The sequence below is a fragment of the Desmodus rotundus genome, chromosome 9, assembly GCF_022682495.2.
Source record: "Desmodus rotundus isolate HL8 chromosome 9, HLdesRot8A.1, whole genome shotgun sequence".
Classification (NCBI taxonomy): domain Eukaryota; kingdom Metazoa; phylum Chordata; class Mammalia; order Chiroptera; family Phyllostomidae; genus Desmodus; species Desmodus rotundus.
Window position 1 is genome coordinate 21,094,837 of NC_071395.1, and position 14,248 is coordinate 21,109,084.

General features: G+C 45.8%; 1 protein-coding gene across 1 annotated transcript in view; it reads right to left on the minus strand.

The window, feature by feature from the left end:
• DCHS2 (dachsous cadherin-related 2) overlaps window positions 1-13,385 on the minus strand; it is a 182,067-nt gene extending 168,682 nt beyond the window's left edge. The window contains exon 1 of the mRNA XM_024568565.3: window positions 11,382-13,385. Coding sequence (XP_024424333.2) covers window positions 11,382-13,385 — 2,004 coding nt within the window. The remainder of the gene's footprint in view (window positions 1-11,381) is intronic.
• Between the last annotated feature and the right edge of the window lie 863 nt (window positions 13,386-14,248).

The window sequence follows — 14,248 nt, forward strand, 5'->3', positions numbered from 1 at the left end:
GTCCAGGAAATAAAGCATCTGCCAGCACTGAAATATCATGTTCTTGTTTATGCATAATGTAACAGAACAGCCTTTGTATTATTTTTAACAGTTTGGTACTTTAAATAATCTGTACTTCAAAGCAAAGTAAACAGTGCATAAGCTTAGTCTCATGACTTAGTCCTTTTATAATAGAAATTCTTAAGAACTAGACAAGTCAATCCCTATGTAAACAAAAACTTCCTCTGGGTTTCCAAATGTAGGAATCAAGAGAAGCGTATAACATAAGAAGTTTCTAATTAGACAACTGTTAAAAATCAGATAGTATTTAAGTCTATTTATGGTAGGGCTAGAAATAATATTTGATCTCTTGAAAACTTATCCATAACAATGGCTATTTCTACACATACAGTTTAAATGAAGAACAAAGAGCTTTCCAAATAACCGGAACAAAAGAGCTTTAAAAGGTAAGGGGTTGTCTCCGGCACTGAACAAATTTTTGGATTAAGAGTCAGCTACCAAACTGATGAGAAATTGCCTTGAGTTCTGTTTTGTTATTTTCTCTTTGCTCTCCTTGTGAACACAGCTGTGCTACAAGTTTTTCTTGCTTTTTGCCACATTACATCCCTACCCTCCGAAGCATTAAGTGATGCTGTTTTCTGGTCTGAGGATTTAGTATAAAGTAAACCAACAAGATCATCAAAAACAATCATCAATTAAAAATTACTGACATCTTTTAAAATAGAAAACATGGGTTCCAATTTCTGTAAAGTGAGCTTAAACGAATAACTTGGTTACATGAGGGATCTCAGTGTACAAAGCCCACGTACAACATACAAAAATACAACTAAGAAAGTTTTACGTTAATATTAACATGATATTTTAAGTATATGTTTCCTTTTGCATATGCAAAAGAACTTCTAAGGAATGATCAGTTTTGTTAAAGGAATTTCCAAATAAGTTTTAATTGATGTCCTTTTCTTTCTGTTAGTAAAATTCCTGTAATAAATTATTCAAAACCACTCCATGACTTTGTTTTACAATTAAGTCCATGTTCAAAGTGGTATGTATCAATAAATATTTGTTAAAGGGTGCTATGAATGACAATGCCCCGCTTTACTCTAATTAAAAGAAAATTCAAAGCATCTCTTTCTTCCCTTTGCCCCACTTCTACCTATTGAATGAGAAAAAGAACTTTTCAGGATAATTGATCAAAAAAAAGATGCAAGTCTGCCATATCCTAAGAAGTCAATGTTTTTCTCCTTCACTAGGACAATTTACATGTTAGGTGACAAGCACGGTAAGACAAACCCTTGGTAGTGCCTCTTTCTTATGGAATCCCCTTGACCTTGGAAGGCAAGAGAAGCAACCAGGATAATGGAGGCCCTGGGACAGGCAAGCATGTCCACAGAAGAACCATTTAAAAATGTCAGAGAACAGGCTACTCTAACCTTTACTTTCAACCAAGAGAGTCAAGGTATCCTCTGAGATACCTTGGATGCCACGGATCCTGTGCCAGTCTGTGGTAAGGAGCAGACTAAATTTGGGACTGCAGTCCACGTAGTAATTATGACAGTGTGCTTTCCTAGAGTGTCATTTGAGGTTCAGGACCATTTTCTACCCATTTAACATGACTACACATTGCGATTTTTAGAACAGGGGCTGACACTTCTTTTTTCATTCTCACTTAGCTCCTCGGGTTTATTAAACTCGGTTGAAGCTATACATAACAATAAACTTTCCTGGGAGTTGGCCCTGTTGTCAGGCACTGCTCTATACTCTGGATGTGCATCTCATTTATCTCCACAAACCCCCTATGAGGGAGATTCTATTATCATCCCTACTTTACAGATGAGAAAATTGAGGCCTGCAAAGGTTTGGAAACTTGCTCAAGGTCAAGTTACTAAGTGACAGCGCTGAAATTCAAACCCAGTTCTGCCTGGCTCCATAGTACAAGCTTTTAACTACTAGATCGCTCTTCCTCTGTCCAAAACAAGGACAGCTGGAAATAATGAGTACCAGTAAACCCCTTCCATCCTCTCTACTAAAGAGCTTCCACACACTTCATCAATGGGCAATCTGAGATCCGCATTTTTATGGGAAAATGGTAAAGCCTGAAATGAAGTGAGCGGCATGGGCTTCATAAAAGAAAATTCAAAACAGAATTGCTAAGAAAGAAAGACACAGTGTCCTCTTGCACATTGTGACGGGCAGGGTTAGTACGCCCAAAAGCCACGGAGTAAAAAGGTAAAAGCAGCAAGATTATTTAAACAATAATCAAGACTAAAGTATTTTTGTCTGGTCAACAGAATGCCCTGTCTCACCTGATTCAACCCTTTCTTCTCCTATGAAAGACACAGTTAACAGCTTCCATCAACTATAGGATATAATATTAAGAAATGAGCAATAATAAATCCCACATGTCATTTCTTTAATAGCCACATTTTCTTCACAACTTCCTGACACTAACACATGCTGAGGAAGACACTTTTAGCTCTAGAGGTCCTTAATCCATCACCAAGAGATATCAGACAATGAACAAGGCATCAGCAGAGTCCCAGCACCCTTCTTTAGGTGGGAAAGGGCCCGTAGTATATGACCAGGTCTGGGTAGAGAGAGGTCAACAAGCAGCAAACTCAATCGGACAGGCACTGAGGAAGGACGTAGAGCAAACAGGGTGAGATGCCCACAGACTTGACTTGTAATAACTGTCAACAATGGGAGAGGCAGTGTAGAGGGAGGGGTGAAAGGCAGAGGAGAATGGGGATAATTGAGAAGCAATGTCAGAGAAGATGGGAGAGGTATGATGTAAAGTATGAATGGATGACTTTGATGAGGTCAGAGGAGAATCACCTAGTCCTCAGGGGGATTGGATGGTACAGATACAGAAAAAGTCTGATGATGGGAGGCAAAAACACAAGCAAGCTTTCACCTTCTAATCTCTACTGAGCAGGAGGTAGCCTATAAAGAGTGAAGGAAGGGGTCAAGGTACAATACTTGGAGAAAGTGAAGTTATGGAGGGATGCTAAGGGGAATACAACAAACTCACCTAGCAGTATTGAGTGCCCAGATACTCTATGCTTACAGTAGAACCTAGCATTACTTGGAATTGCTCCGGCAAAGCTCCACAGTCCAAGTGTTGGGGAGGGGACACTTAGCTAGATTAATCCAGTGGCGGTAATGTGCACACAGGTATGGAAGAGCAAGGGTTAACTTGGTGTGTGCTGGAGTCCCAGGTAGACAGAGAAGGAGCTAGAGCAAGGCCATCCTTTTGTTACACTTTTCTACCTACCATTCTCCTAGTTCAGGTTCTCGTGGCTGAATATAGATCATTATGAGAATATTATCAGGACTCTCTTACAGGGTTTCCCTACTTTCTCCTCTCTGCTAATTCAAGACAAATGTTCCTAAAACCTCACTTTACATGGTCAATCCCTGTTCAAAAACCTCCCGTATCTCTTAGTTGCTTCCACAACAAAGGCCAGCCTCTTCTTTTTTTTTTTATTTTATTAAATCAATCGGAGTGACATGGTTAATAAGATTATATAAGTTTCAAGTGCATGGTTCCATGACGCATCATCTGTACATTTAGCCCAAACTCTTTGGTCAAACCCTGCAAGTGCATCATGGGCCATCTCCTCCCACATCTGCAAAACTCCTCCATCACCTCACTATAGGAGCCAGAAACGCCGTAATTATTTCAATGCATGTTATCCCCACTTGGACTCTGTAATCCTAAATAGATTTTAATTAAAATTTGGCTTTGTTAAGATATTCACCTGATCTACCTGCACCGCAAACCACATATTCCTTTTAAATGAAGATTTTAATTAAGATTTTAAGCAATTAACCTGGTATTTGTAAAAATGATCAAGCATAATTTCCCTAATGGGCTATGAAAGTACAAATTACTTCTACAGTTGCTCACTTTTAATTTATAATTTAGAAGGCAAGGGGCTCATTAGTAGAAGTTCATTGTGTAGGTGTTAACAAAGTTAATTTACTGTGAGATTTCAATCTTCAGAAAGGAAATTTACTGATCACAACTTTCAGAAATCCATCCTGAGTGATTCGCTTTTTGAGGTGACCGTGCCTAGAAATGTACACATTTGTATGGAAAAAAAGAAAAGATGTGCAGTGGAATTCACCCATGACAAACTGTAAACAAAAACATGTCTATCACAACACAGGACCCCCTAGAAAGTCCATATCTAGGGAGACCTCCATCCTGATGCCCTGAAAAACCTCTTTCCATCTCCAATGTCCCCTTCACTCCTACTACGCCAGCTACTTTCTACCACATAGGACAGGTTACCCCAAATCCTTACAATGATGTGTTGTTAAAACAATTACTACATGTGATGGTTAATTTTCTGTGTCAGCATCGCGGGGCCACAGGATGCCAGCTATCTGGTTAAACGTTACTTCTAGGTACATCTGTGAGGTGTCTTTGGCTGAGATTAACATTTGAATTGGCAGGATAAATAAAGCACATCCCCCCTCTCACCTCCCATCCCTGCCAATGTGCGAGTCCTCATCCAAACCACTGAAGGCCTGAACAAAACGAAAAGGAGACGGAAGGATGAATTCCCTGGCATGGCTGGGACATCAGTCTTCTCCAGCCTTCCACCTCCTGGTTCTCAGGCCTTCAGACTTGGACCGAACTGCGCCCTTGGCCTTCTTGGGTCTTCAGTGTCCAGATAGTAGATTGTGACATTTCTGTCTCCGTAATCACATGAATCAATTCCTCTTAATAAATTATGTTTTTATATATAATATATACACAGGTAATAAAATGCTATATTACATACTTATTAAGATGTATTATAATATATGTATTATAATTTATTGTATGACTAAATATATAATAAATTTATGATATATAATAAAATTTTAACATTGTATAAAATTTATATATATTATACTATATAGTATTATACTATATATTGTATTATATTATACTATAAAATAAATTTATTATAAAATATTGTATATCATACCATATATTTCATATATTACACTATACTGTATAATAAATTTATTATTGTATTATAGTATATAATACACTTATTATAAAATATTGTATATTATACTATAATAAATTCATATACTATATAATTTATTTTGATATATTTTATATATAGTATATTATAATTTATGTATAATATATAATATGTATTACAATATAAAATCATTCTAGTCAATTTGTCACCATAACATATATATATGTATATACTCATATACATACATATATAAAGATATATTTTATTTATTATTTCTCTGGAGAGCCCTGACTAATACACAACATTTTATGGATGAGAAACTGTGGCCAGAAAAGTTAATAGAGGCAGCAAATTGTGGGGTCAGAATTGGAATCAAGGTTTTCTGACTCCAGTGCTGTCTTTTTTCCAAGTTGTCTCAATAGAAGATTCTAAGGAGTCATCGTTAGTTATAAAACCAAGAACTAGACAAATTACTAGTAAATTATATATTGACTGTAACTAGAGATACATCCCACAGATTCTAGGTTATATCCTCCCTGTTACAGATCCAAACACATTATCTGATCACCTTTTCCAGGTGGAAGGGGAAAGGAAGTACATCCAGCTGACTGGTCTTGGGCCGCGGTTGTGTGGGGGAAAGGGAGAGGTTGGGATGTCACAGTGAAGCCTGAGAGAGAATTCTACAGTGGACCCTGAGAACCTCACAGCTATAAGAGCAAACCCACAGGCACACGGCACGTGCTGGAGCTAAGGTCTAAAGCCAGGAAGAGTCGGATAATTAGGGAAGACGACAGTTGGCAGGTATCTCGACATGTCCTGGAGGCCAGCACAAATGACTGCGGGGGAAACGGACACCCTCTCAGTGCACGTGTACAGATAGACCCAGTCCATTCACGCAGTCAGAATAAGACAGTCCCTCCCAGGTAATACACTTACGTCACTGTCAAAGGCCATGCACACTATGGAAGTCTGTTAGTGTGTAAGTAAGTTAAACAATAAAAGTATGTTAGTAGTAAGTTGATGGAAACAGGAAAAGCAATGCAATAAATTTCCAAAGGACCAATGAGAAAATATATTGAGTAAATAAACCTCACAATAAAATAATATATACATATTAATTATATATGATATATACAATGTAAAAATTGAAAAAATAAAAAAATGTTAAAACCTCGACTAGTTGTAACTGCTACAAGCAGGTTTTTGTTTTTGCTATGTAGCTCTTCAATGTAGTTCAACAAAGTCCTTGACCTTCTGGTACATGAGACTGAGGACACTAGAAATTCCAAGGGTCTCAAATACCATTGCATTGTAACACCACAAGGTACTAAAAGTCCTCTGTGTTACTAATATACGGAAGTAACTGCAGCACCACAAAGAACGTTAAGAAAGAGCCAGACTGATCAAGAAAGCATCCCCTGGGAAGAGGTGGCATTTGAGATGCGCCTACAATCTCTCCAGTTCGAACAAGAGGCAGCAGTGATGTCGCACAGAACTGGGGTGATGCCCACGGGCGAACACCAAGTGACAGATGCAAGAAATGCTGCAGGGCTTGGCCACTACCGTGGTCAGATTTGAGGAGGAATGAAAGACGACACTAAGATTTTAGGAAACATCTTCTTCTTTAATAAAGTCTCTTACTCCCGAAGTTGGCAGGGGTCTCCCACTGTTCCGAAAAACCACCTCACCTTGGATCCTGTGCCATCTTCGCCACTCAGACTTCAGGCGAGGGGCTGCTAGCCCTGGGCACTTGGACTGAAGCTAATCTGCAACTCTTCCCTTAAATCATGCCACTACCAGTTCAGTGCTCCCGTTTTTACCTCCATGGCACAGTTGAGAAAAAGCTAACCGACACACTCAGAAAGACTTTACTAAAGGCGAGGAGATTAATAAAAAGGAAGTAACCTCAAAGGTAGAATGAATCAGAAACAGGAGAACAGTTTAGCCCTTTTCAGTCCATGGAGCACAGTGGGAATCAAGCCGTCCAATTTCTCACGTCTTCCCAGATGGTCGAGACTGTTTTTAAGGTCCGTCGCCCTAATGCCCCTCCTAGGAGGCTCCTCAAAGTCAGACCACGAGAGTGAACAAACAAGCACAGCCAGGGGCTCTCTCCCACAGCCCCAGTTCGGAACCTCAAGACCTGCTTGTCATCCAACTGCCATGAGTGAGACATGACCTTGTTCTCTACCCTTGTAATTCTCAACAATGCAAACGCAACCACGCAGACAAACAGCAGCTACATCACACAGACAACCACCAAACACATAAACACATCTACAGAAAGGACACATTTGCGAAGACAGGGAAGTTTCCAAAAGGAGCTATTCATGAAGGTTGAAAATAAAAGAAGGAGAAAATACTATTAGAAAGGAAATGAGTTAAATTTGGGAAATGTTAGATTTCAGGTGCCAAGAAAACATCAAAGTAGAGATACATACCAAGTAGATAAATGTTTAATCTGGAGTTTATAAGGAAGGTTGACCCTGGAGAGGGAGAAAATTTTAAAAAGTTGAAGTCGTGGGAATATATGAGAAGAAAACACAGAAAGGAGAGAAGCGAGAGGAAGACAGAACCCTTGGAGATGCCCGTCGCACACTGAGTGGGTGGGACTGGCAGGCAGGGCCAGAAGGAGAGTGTGGGTGACAAAAGCAGTGAGGGAGGGGCTCTGAGAAAGAGGAGAGTGGGAGGGCCACAGCCCAACCAGCGTTAGGGGGAATGAGGGAGGTTATGAGTAAGAAAAGCCCATTGGACTTGAAATAAAACATAGCTGCCTTTTGAAAGGCAGAACTTAGGATGGGGGATGGTTGGACACGGGGCTGAGGAGTGGTCAGCAGGGGGAGACAGGGCACATGTCATTCATTCCTGAGGACTGAGTGCAGGGGAGGAGAGGAAGAACCAGGGCTCTGTCAGCACAGGGGCCTTGCCCATCGTCCTTCCTGCTGTGCGTCCAGCACCAAGACCAGTTCCTGGCATGCAACGGGCACTCGATAAATGTTTGTCCATTGGAGGATGTTTATGCCATGGATGCTGCTGTTTCATGCAATAAATGAATTAGTACATGAATACGGTGCTGATATTTGAGGGATATGAAAGAATAACCTTACGATGGCATATTGGTGTAGGATCTGGTTACAAGATAAAGTCTGTAAGTGCAGTTTACATCACTGCACTTAGTGCAGGTAGAGAATGAGGTCTTGCTTTGGGGTTGAAGTTAGTCTTTTTGACAGTAGTAATCTGAGGAAAATGAGAACCTTTCAGGCCAGACACTAGGTTGGGAGGGTGCATCCCTGCAGAGTGGAAACCCCCTCTGCCTTGGCCATGAAAGCACCAAGAGATACTAAGAGGTGCTCCTGTGGGGTTAGTTGTTAAGAAGGGGTTCTCCACATTGGGGGGGGGGGCAGAGGGGAGCAAGGAACTAAGAAATCCAAGCTAGTGCCCACAAGGTTGTGAAAATCCTTTGGGGCAAGAGGTCGTCTGTCTCAGGCTGGGACTGGTTCTTATACTCTGTATTAAATCCCTTTCATCTGCCCCACATTTCAAGTATTTGCAAAGTTCCCATCTGGGTGGGAGAGTATAAGAAGGTTCAGCCAGCCCTAGGGGTCGGAAGCACGGGCTGCACTGTGGTGTGAGTGGTAATAAGAGCAGATAAGCGATGTGGAGAAACTACCAAGACACCTAGAAGGTTCAAGGGTGTGTTGTATTAGATAACATGGTATTCACTTACAGGGAATCCAGAGAAGAATTCTCTTTCCCTGTTATTTCTCAGTTTGTTTTGATTCTGACAAAGAATTTAGCAGATAAGAGGTCTATAGGGAGAAAACTGGAAGAATGCAACAGAAATAAGGTACAGTCAGAACTGATATGATGTAATTAAGCAAAGCCCTGGAAGAAAGGCTAGGCCATGAGATCTAAAGCGTAGCTGGGGAGGTTCGTTTTTACAAAGTGGTATAAAAAATTGAGTAAAAAGACAGAAAGCCTGTATTCATTATAGCATTATTTGCAATAGCCACGATATGAAAGCAACCTAAGTGTCTGTTGATAGATGAATGGATGAAGAAGATGTGGATATATACATAAAGGAGTATCATGCAGCAATAAAAATGAAATCTTGCCATTTGTGACAACATGGATGGACCTAGAGGGTATTATGCTGAGTGAAATGTCAGACAGAAAAAGACAAATGCCATATGGCTTCATTTATATGTGAAATCTAAACAAAATAAGTGAACAAACAGAACAAAACAAAAACAGACTCATAGAAACAGACATCAAAGGGATGGCTGCCAGAGGGAGGGGCTGGGGGCTGGGGGCAAAGGTGAAAAACCGGCATATGGTCAATAACATTGTGATATGTTTGCACAGTGACGGATGGGTACTAGAACTAGCAGGGTGATTGCATTGTAAGGTATAAAAACATGGAATCACTATATTGTACACATGATACTAATATAATTAATATAATTAAACTAATATAATTAACTTTTTCAAAGAAGAATACAAAGAAAGCATATGGAAGACAATCCATCGAGAATTAGGGAGCATGGTCAGCTGGAAGGCTTACGGAACACAGAAAGTTCCCATCGCTGCGGTGGAGAGGCCACCAGAAAGCCCAGTGAATGAGAGAGTTTCTGCAGTCTTGAGGGGCTAGATCACTGGCATTTCTGGAAATCCTAATCGGCACAATAAAATACTATCTACAGCGATACTTGGCAACCCGAAAAACGTTTTTTTGCAGTTAGAGACGCAGTCCTACACTCGAGCCAAGTTCAGCTCACCATAATGGATATGCCACACACCGAGTCACAGCAATGGGTAAACACACACGTCTGGAAGAGTCATCTCTCAATGTTAGAAACAGCTCTCAAGGCTGGTGGCAATCAAAGGAATCACAATTAACCCACCACACTCATTTTCCTTCAAATGGAGCCAAGTCGTACTGTTTTATATCAAGATCCTTAAGGTCTTCCAGATGGAAGAAATCTAGTCCAACCTCTCACCTATTATGACTCTATTTTTAGAAATGCATGGCAGGAACCACCAGCATGCACTGGCACCCACGTGCTCCTCTGCATTTCTCAGCTTCCTTTGCAGTGCACCTGAGGTCTTGCGGTGGAGCTCTGACCATTCGGATGCTGATGGACCTGATCTAAGTCACTCCCGGGCCTGGCCCTACCTTGTATGGAGGAGGACCAGCCCACCTGCACCTTATCAGACTCTGCTTAAGTGATAAACGATCTTCCATTATGTTACTCACTGACAATTGTGGATTTGCCCATTTTATCAGCAAGCATTCATTGATTTCCAAGCCTTCTTTTAATAATCTAGCAACTCAAAGAGTTGCCAATTGTGCCAGAAAAACAGGATGGAAATTATTATATTATTGACCATAGATCCAAAAGATTTTTTTAAAAAGTAGAAGCAGTCATGAAGCTCATAGTTACAATATAGTAGCATCTCACTTATACAAAGGTTATGATTTGAGACATAACTTACAAAGGCTAACCGCCTGCGCCCCCGGGCCCCCAACCAAACACCAGGAAATAAGCCATTGAGGTCTTAAAACAACCCAGCCTGAGAGCTTCAGAGCTTCATTCACTCGTTAGCCTTGAGGGCTCTATTTATTTACTCAAGTTTTCTTGGAGTAAATAAATCAGCCTTGGAAATCGGGTTTGTTATTTCACACAGACAGGAACTAGGAAACTGGAATCAGTAAGCAGTGGTGCAAGACAGGTGCATATCACAGAGTCCCAAGAGGGCAGGAGGGCTCAGAACTCTGAAAGGAAACACACCCAAAAAGCAGGATGACTGAGCCCCGCCGCTCCTCCTGGTCCTGAACGGCAGCACTGGTGGGGTTTGGCCCACAACATAAAAATGACGTCATGTCCTCAACGAGCCACTGTGGGCATCTAGTGAAGGCAGGACAATGTGTAAGAAGTCTCTGGGAATGACTACTCACACCAGTTTCAGTGTTTAAAGGCATATACTTGCTTGTGTGAAAAACTAATTTGTGAGGGCCACCTTATTTCCCTAGGATGCCACACAACAATGCCCCAAAACATGAGACATTGCTATTCTCCTACTGGTTGAGAATGGGTGGTTCCTCCCAATCAGGGCGCACATACTGGGCATGAAGGAAGCTAGGATTCCATAAGCAAAAGCCAGATCCAAGTAAAACTGTTAAGTAGAAAGGAACCTAGAGGTCATTCAGTCCAAGCTCCTGGCAGAAAGGCTAGGCGGCCAGAGGGTGCCCATTCTTCTCACTGTGCAGGAGGAACTAGAGCCCATGTTCCCTGCTAGCAAGCTGGGATACAACCACCACATCACAATTCTCCTTCCCTGGACAAACTCACAGCCGCTCCATCCCTTTGTGGAACCTCCTTTGATCCACAGGCCCAACACACTCACCTGCAGAAAGCAGTGTCCAACGGGGGCATGCTCCACAAGGGTGGCGTTGTACACCTGCCTCCAGAAGATGGGCTCGTTGTCATTCACGTCCTCCACAGTAACACTCACCAGGCAGGTGGCGGACAGCGGGGGCTCCCCGAGGTCTTGGGCCACCACTCTAAGCTCTACAGCCTCCTGGACTTCTCGGTCCAGATTCCGGATGGTGCTGATCAGGCCGCTTTGGGGATCAATGGTGAAGGATGGTTCACACTCCACCGTGGACCTCAGAGCCTCTTGGCTGCAGCGAGCAGGAAGGTGGACCAGCTTGTAGCGCAGGGTGGCGTGGCTGGTGCCAGCTTCGTCTGCGTCGGAGGCGCTGACCCACACAACCGCGGTGCCAGGGGCCGCCGCCTCGGATACTGAGGCCTGGTAATGCTCCTGGCTGAAGAGCGGTGGCTGGTCGTTCAGGTCGGCGATCCGGAGCAGCAGCGTCTCCTCCGTGCTCAGCGGTGGAGACCCGGCGTCTGTGGCCACCAGTCGCAAATCATAAAGGTCGCGGCTCTCCCTGTCCAGGGGGCCCTCGACGCAAAGGAAGAATACCCCTGGGGAGCCGCCAGGCCGCAGCGCGAAGGCTCCTTCTGAGCCCTCCAAGGTCAGAGAGATGGCCCTGCCCCCGAGGCTCATATCCAGTTCCCCAGCTTCTTCCTCCTCTGGGTCACCATCTGCGTCGGACACCGAGACTCGAGCCACGTAGTCGCCAGGTCGGGCACCCTCAGAGACTTGCGCTGCACCCCCCTCGGTGAGGAAGAGCAGGTGAATGGTGGGCCGGTTGTCATTCACGTCCAGCACAGCTATGGACACTCGCACAGTGGCGACCTCAGGCTCTGCACCTCCATCGCGGGCCTCGACCACCAGCTGGTGCCAGGCCTGAGCCTCACGATCCAGCGGCCTTTGCAGGCGCACCACGCCGCTCAGCTCCTCCACCTCGAAGTAGGCCGCGCCCCCCAAAGGCCCGCCACCACCGCCTGCCCCGGGCGCCTGCCGGCTACGGATGCTGTAGTGCACCTGGCCATTGGGCCCCAGGTCACGGTCAGTGGCACGCACGCGGCAGACCTCGGCACCCGGCTGAGCATCCTCCCGCACAGTGGCGCGGTACTCGTCCTGCTCAAAGACCGGCGGGTTGTCGTTTTCATCCAGCACGCGCAGCTCCACACGCAAGTGGCCTGTGCGCCGCGGGCGGCCACCGTCCCATGCCTCTATCTGCAGCTCGTGTGCTGCCGCCTCCTCTCGGTCCAAGCGCCGCAGCAGCACCAGGTCTAGGGGCTCGAGGAGTGACGAGGACTGCGGCGACCCGGGGGTCCCGTAGCGCAACTGGAAGAAGGGTCCTGCGGGGTCCTCGGAAACGTCAGACGGTTGCACCAGGGTGTAGCCCTGTGTGCTGAACAGCCCTGCGTCCGGGTCGCGAGCACCTGGCAGGCGAAAAGCCGTACCTGGAGGGCTAAGCTCGGAGACATCAAGTTGCAGGGAGTCTCGGGGAAAGCGGGGCGAGTGGTCGTTGACATCGTTTACACGGATCTCCACCTGCACCACATCACCCAGCAGGGTGGCGGCCACGAAGCTGTAGCGGTCCCGCTGCTCGCGGTCCAGACGCCTTGCAGTGCGGATGATGCCGGTGTCTGGATGCACGTGGAAGTCGTCCAGCAGCGGGGAGTCCTCTGAATCCTCAGACAGAAAGAAGCCGCCCCCCTCCTGTTGCTGCGCAGCGGGCAACCCGGCGCGAATGTCGCCGACTAGAGTGTCCGGAGGAAGTCCCTCGTCTACAGAAAGGCTGAGGTTGAACACCTGGGCAGATGAGCCCGAGGCCGCCCACATCCACGCATGCATGAAGAACCCCAGCAGGAAGCGCTGCGCCCTGGCGTCGCCACCGCCGCCAGGCCGCCCGCGGGGTGACCCTCGCCTCCCCGCGGGAGCCTTTCGCTGCTGACGCCCTTCGCCCATCCTCCGCGCAGAAGGGTTCATTGCTCCGCCAGGTCCTCGGGAAGGCTCCCGGGTAACTGCCAGCTTGTGGCGGGATGACAGAAAAAATCCAGGAGCCTCTTCAGTATCTGAGCCAAAGAAGAATAGACTTTGTTTGGCAAACAAGCCCACAGACTGAGAGTTTCCGAGGTTACATCTGCAACTGGTGAAAAGGTCCGCCGCCTGCAGCTCACGCAGAGGGGGACGCGCTGGGTGTCTGCGCCGCTGCGGCCACCTCTTCAGCCCCAGGATGTCTTTAAACGGGTCTCATCTTTTTTTCCTCTCCCGTTCCTTGTCCTGCTCGGCTGGTTGTTTCCCCCTGGTAAAGTCAGGTGCATTATTTCTTTTGCCAAAAAGGATGAAATTATTTAAAGCGCACAAACACAAGGACAGGATGGGGGTCGAGCAGGGGAAGGGGGTGGAGTAAGGGCGGGGAGGCCGAAAGTGAGCGCGGCAGGCTGGGGAAGAGAGGGAGGCAAGAAGGGAGGAGGAGGCGGCTGGGTCAGCGGTGCGCTCAGCTGCCAGGGGTGGCTGCTCCCCGCCACCTCTTGGGGAGCAGAGGACCGCCTGGCACCCTCTGCGACTCAGCCCGCGGCGCCTCCCCTCCCGTCTCCTCCCAGCTGTGTGACGCGGTGCACGCGAGGGCAAATTCCAACCTGTGAGTCGCTGCTCTGCAGCAGGGCGCGTTCTCGCCTGGGCCAGGGACGGAGGAGAGGGGAGCAAAAGAGAAAGGACCCGGAGATCTGGGCCGCCAGGCAGTTGGGGGCTGCGCAGGCCGGCGGGGTCTGCGCAGACGGGCATCTGCCCTGGTTTTGAGGGCTAAGTGACGAAGGTGGGGGGAGGTGAGGGGAGCAATCTCTCCACGC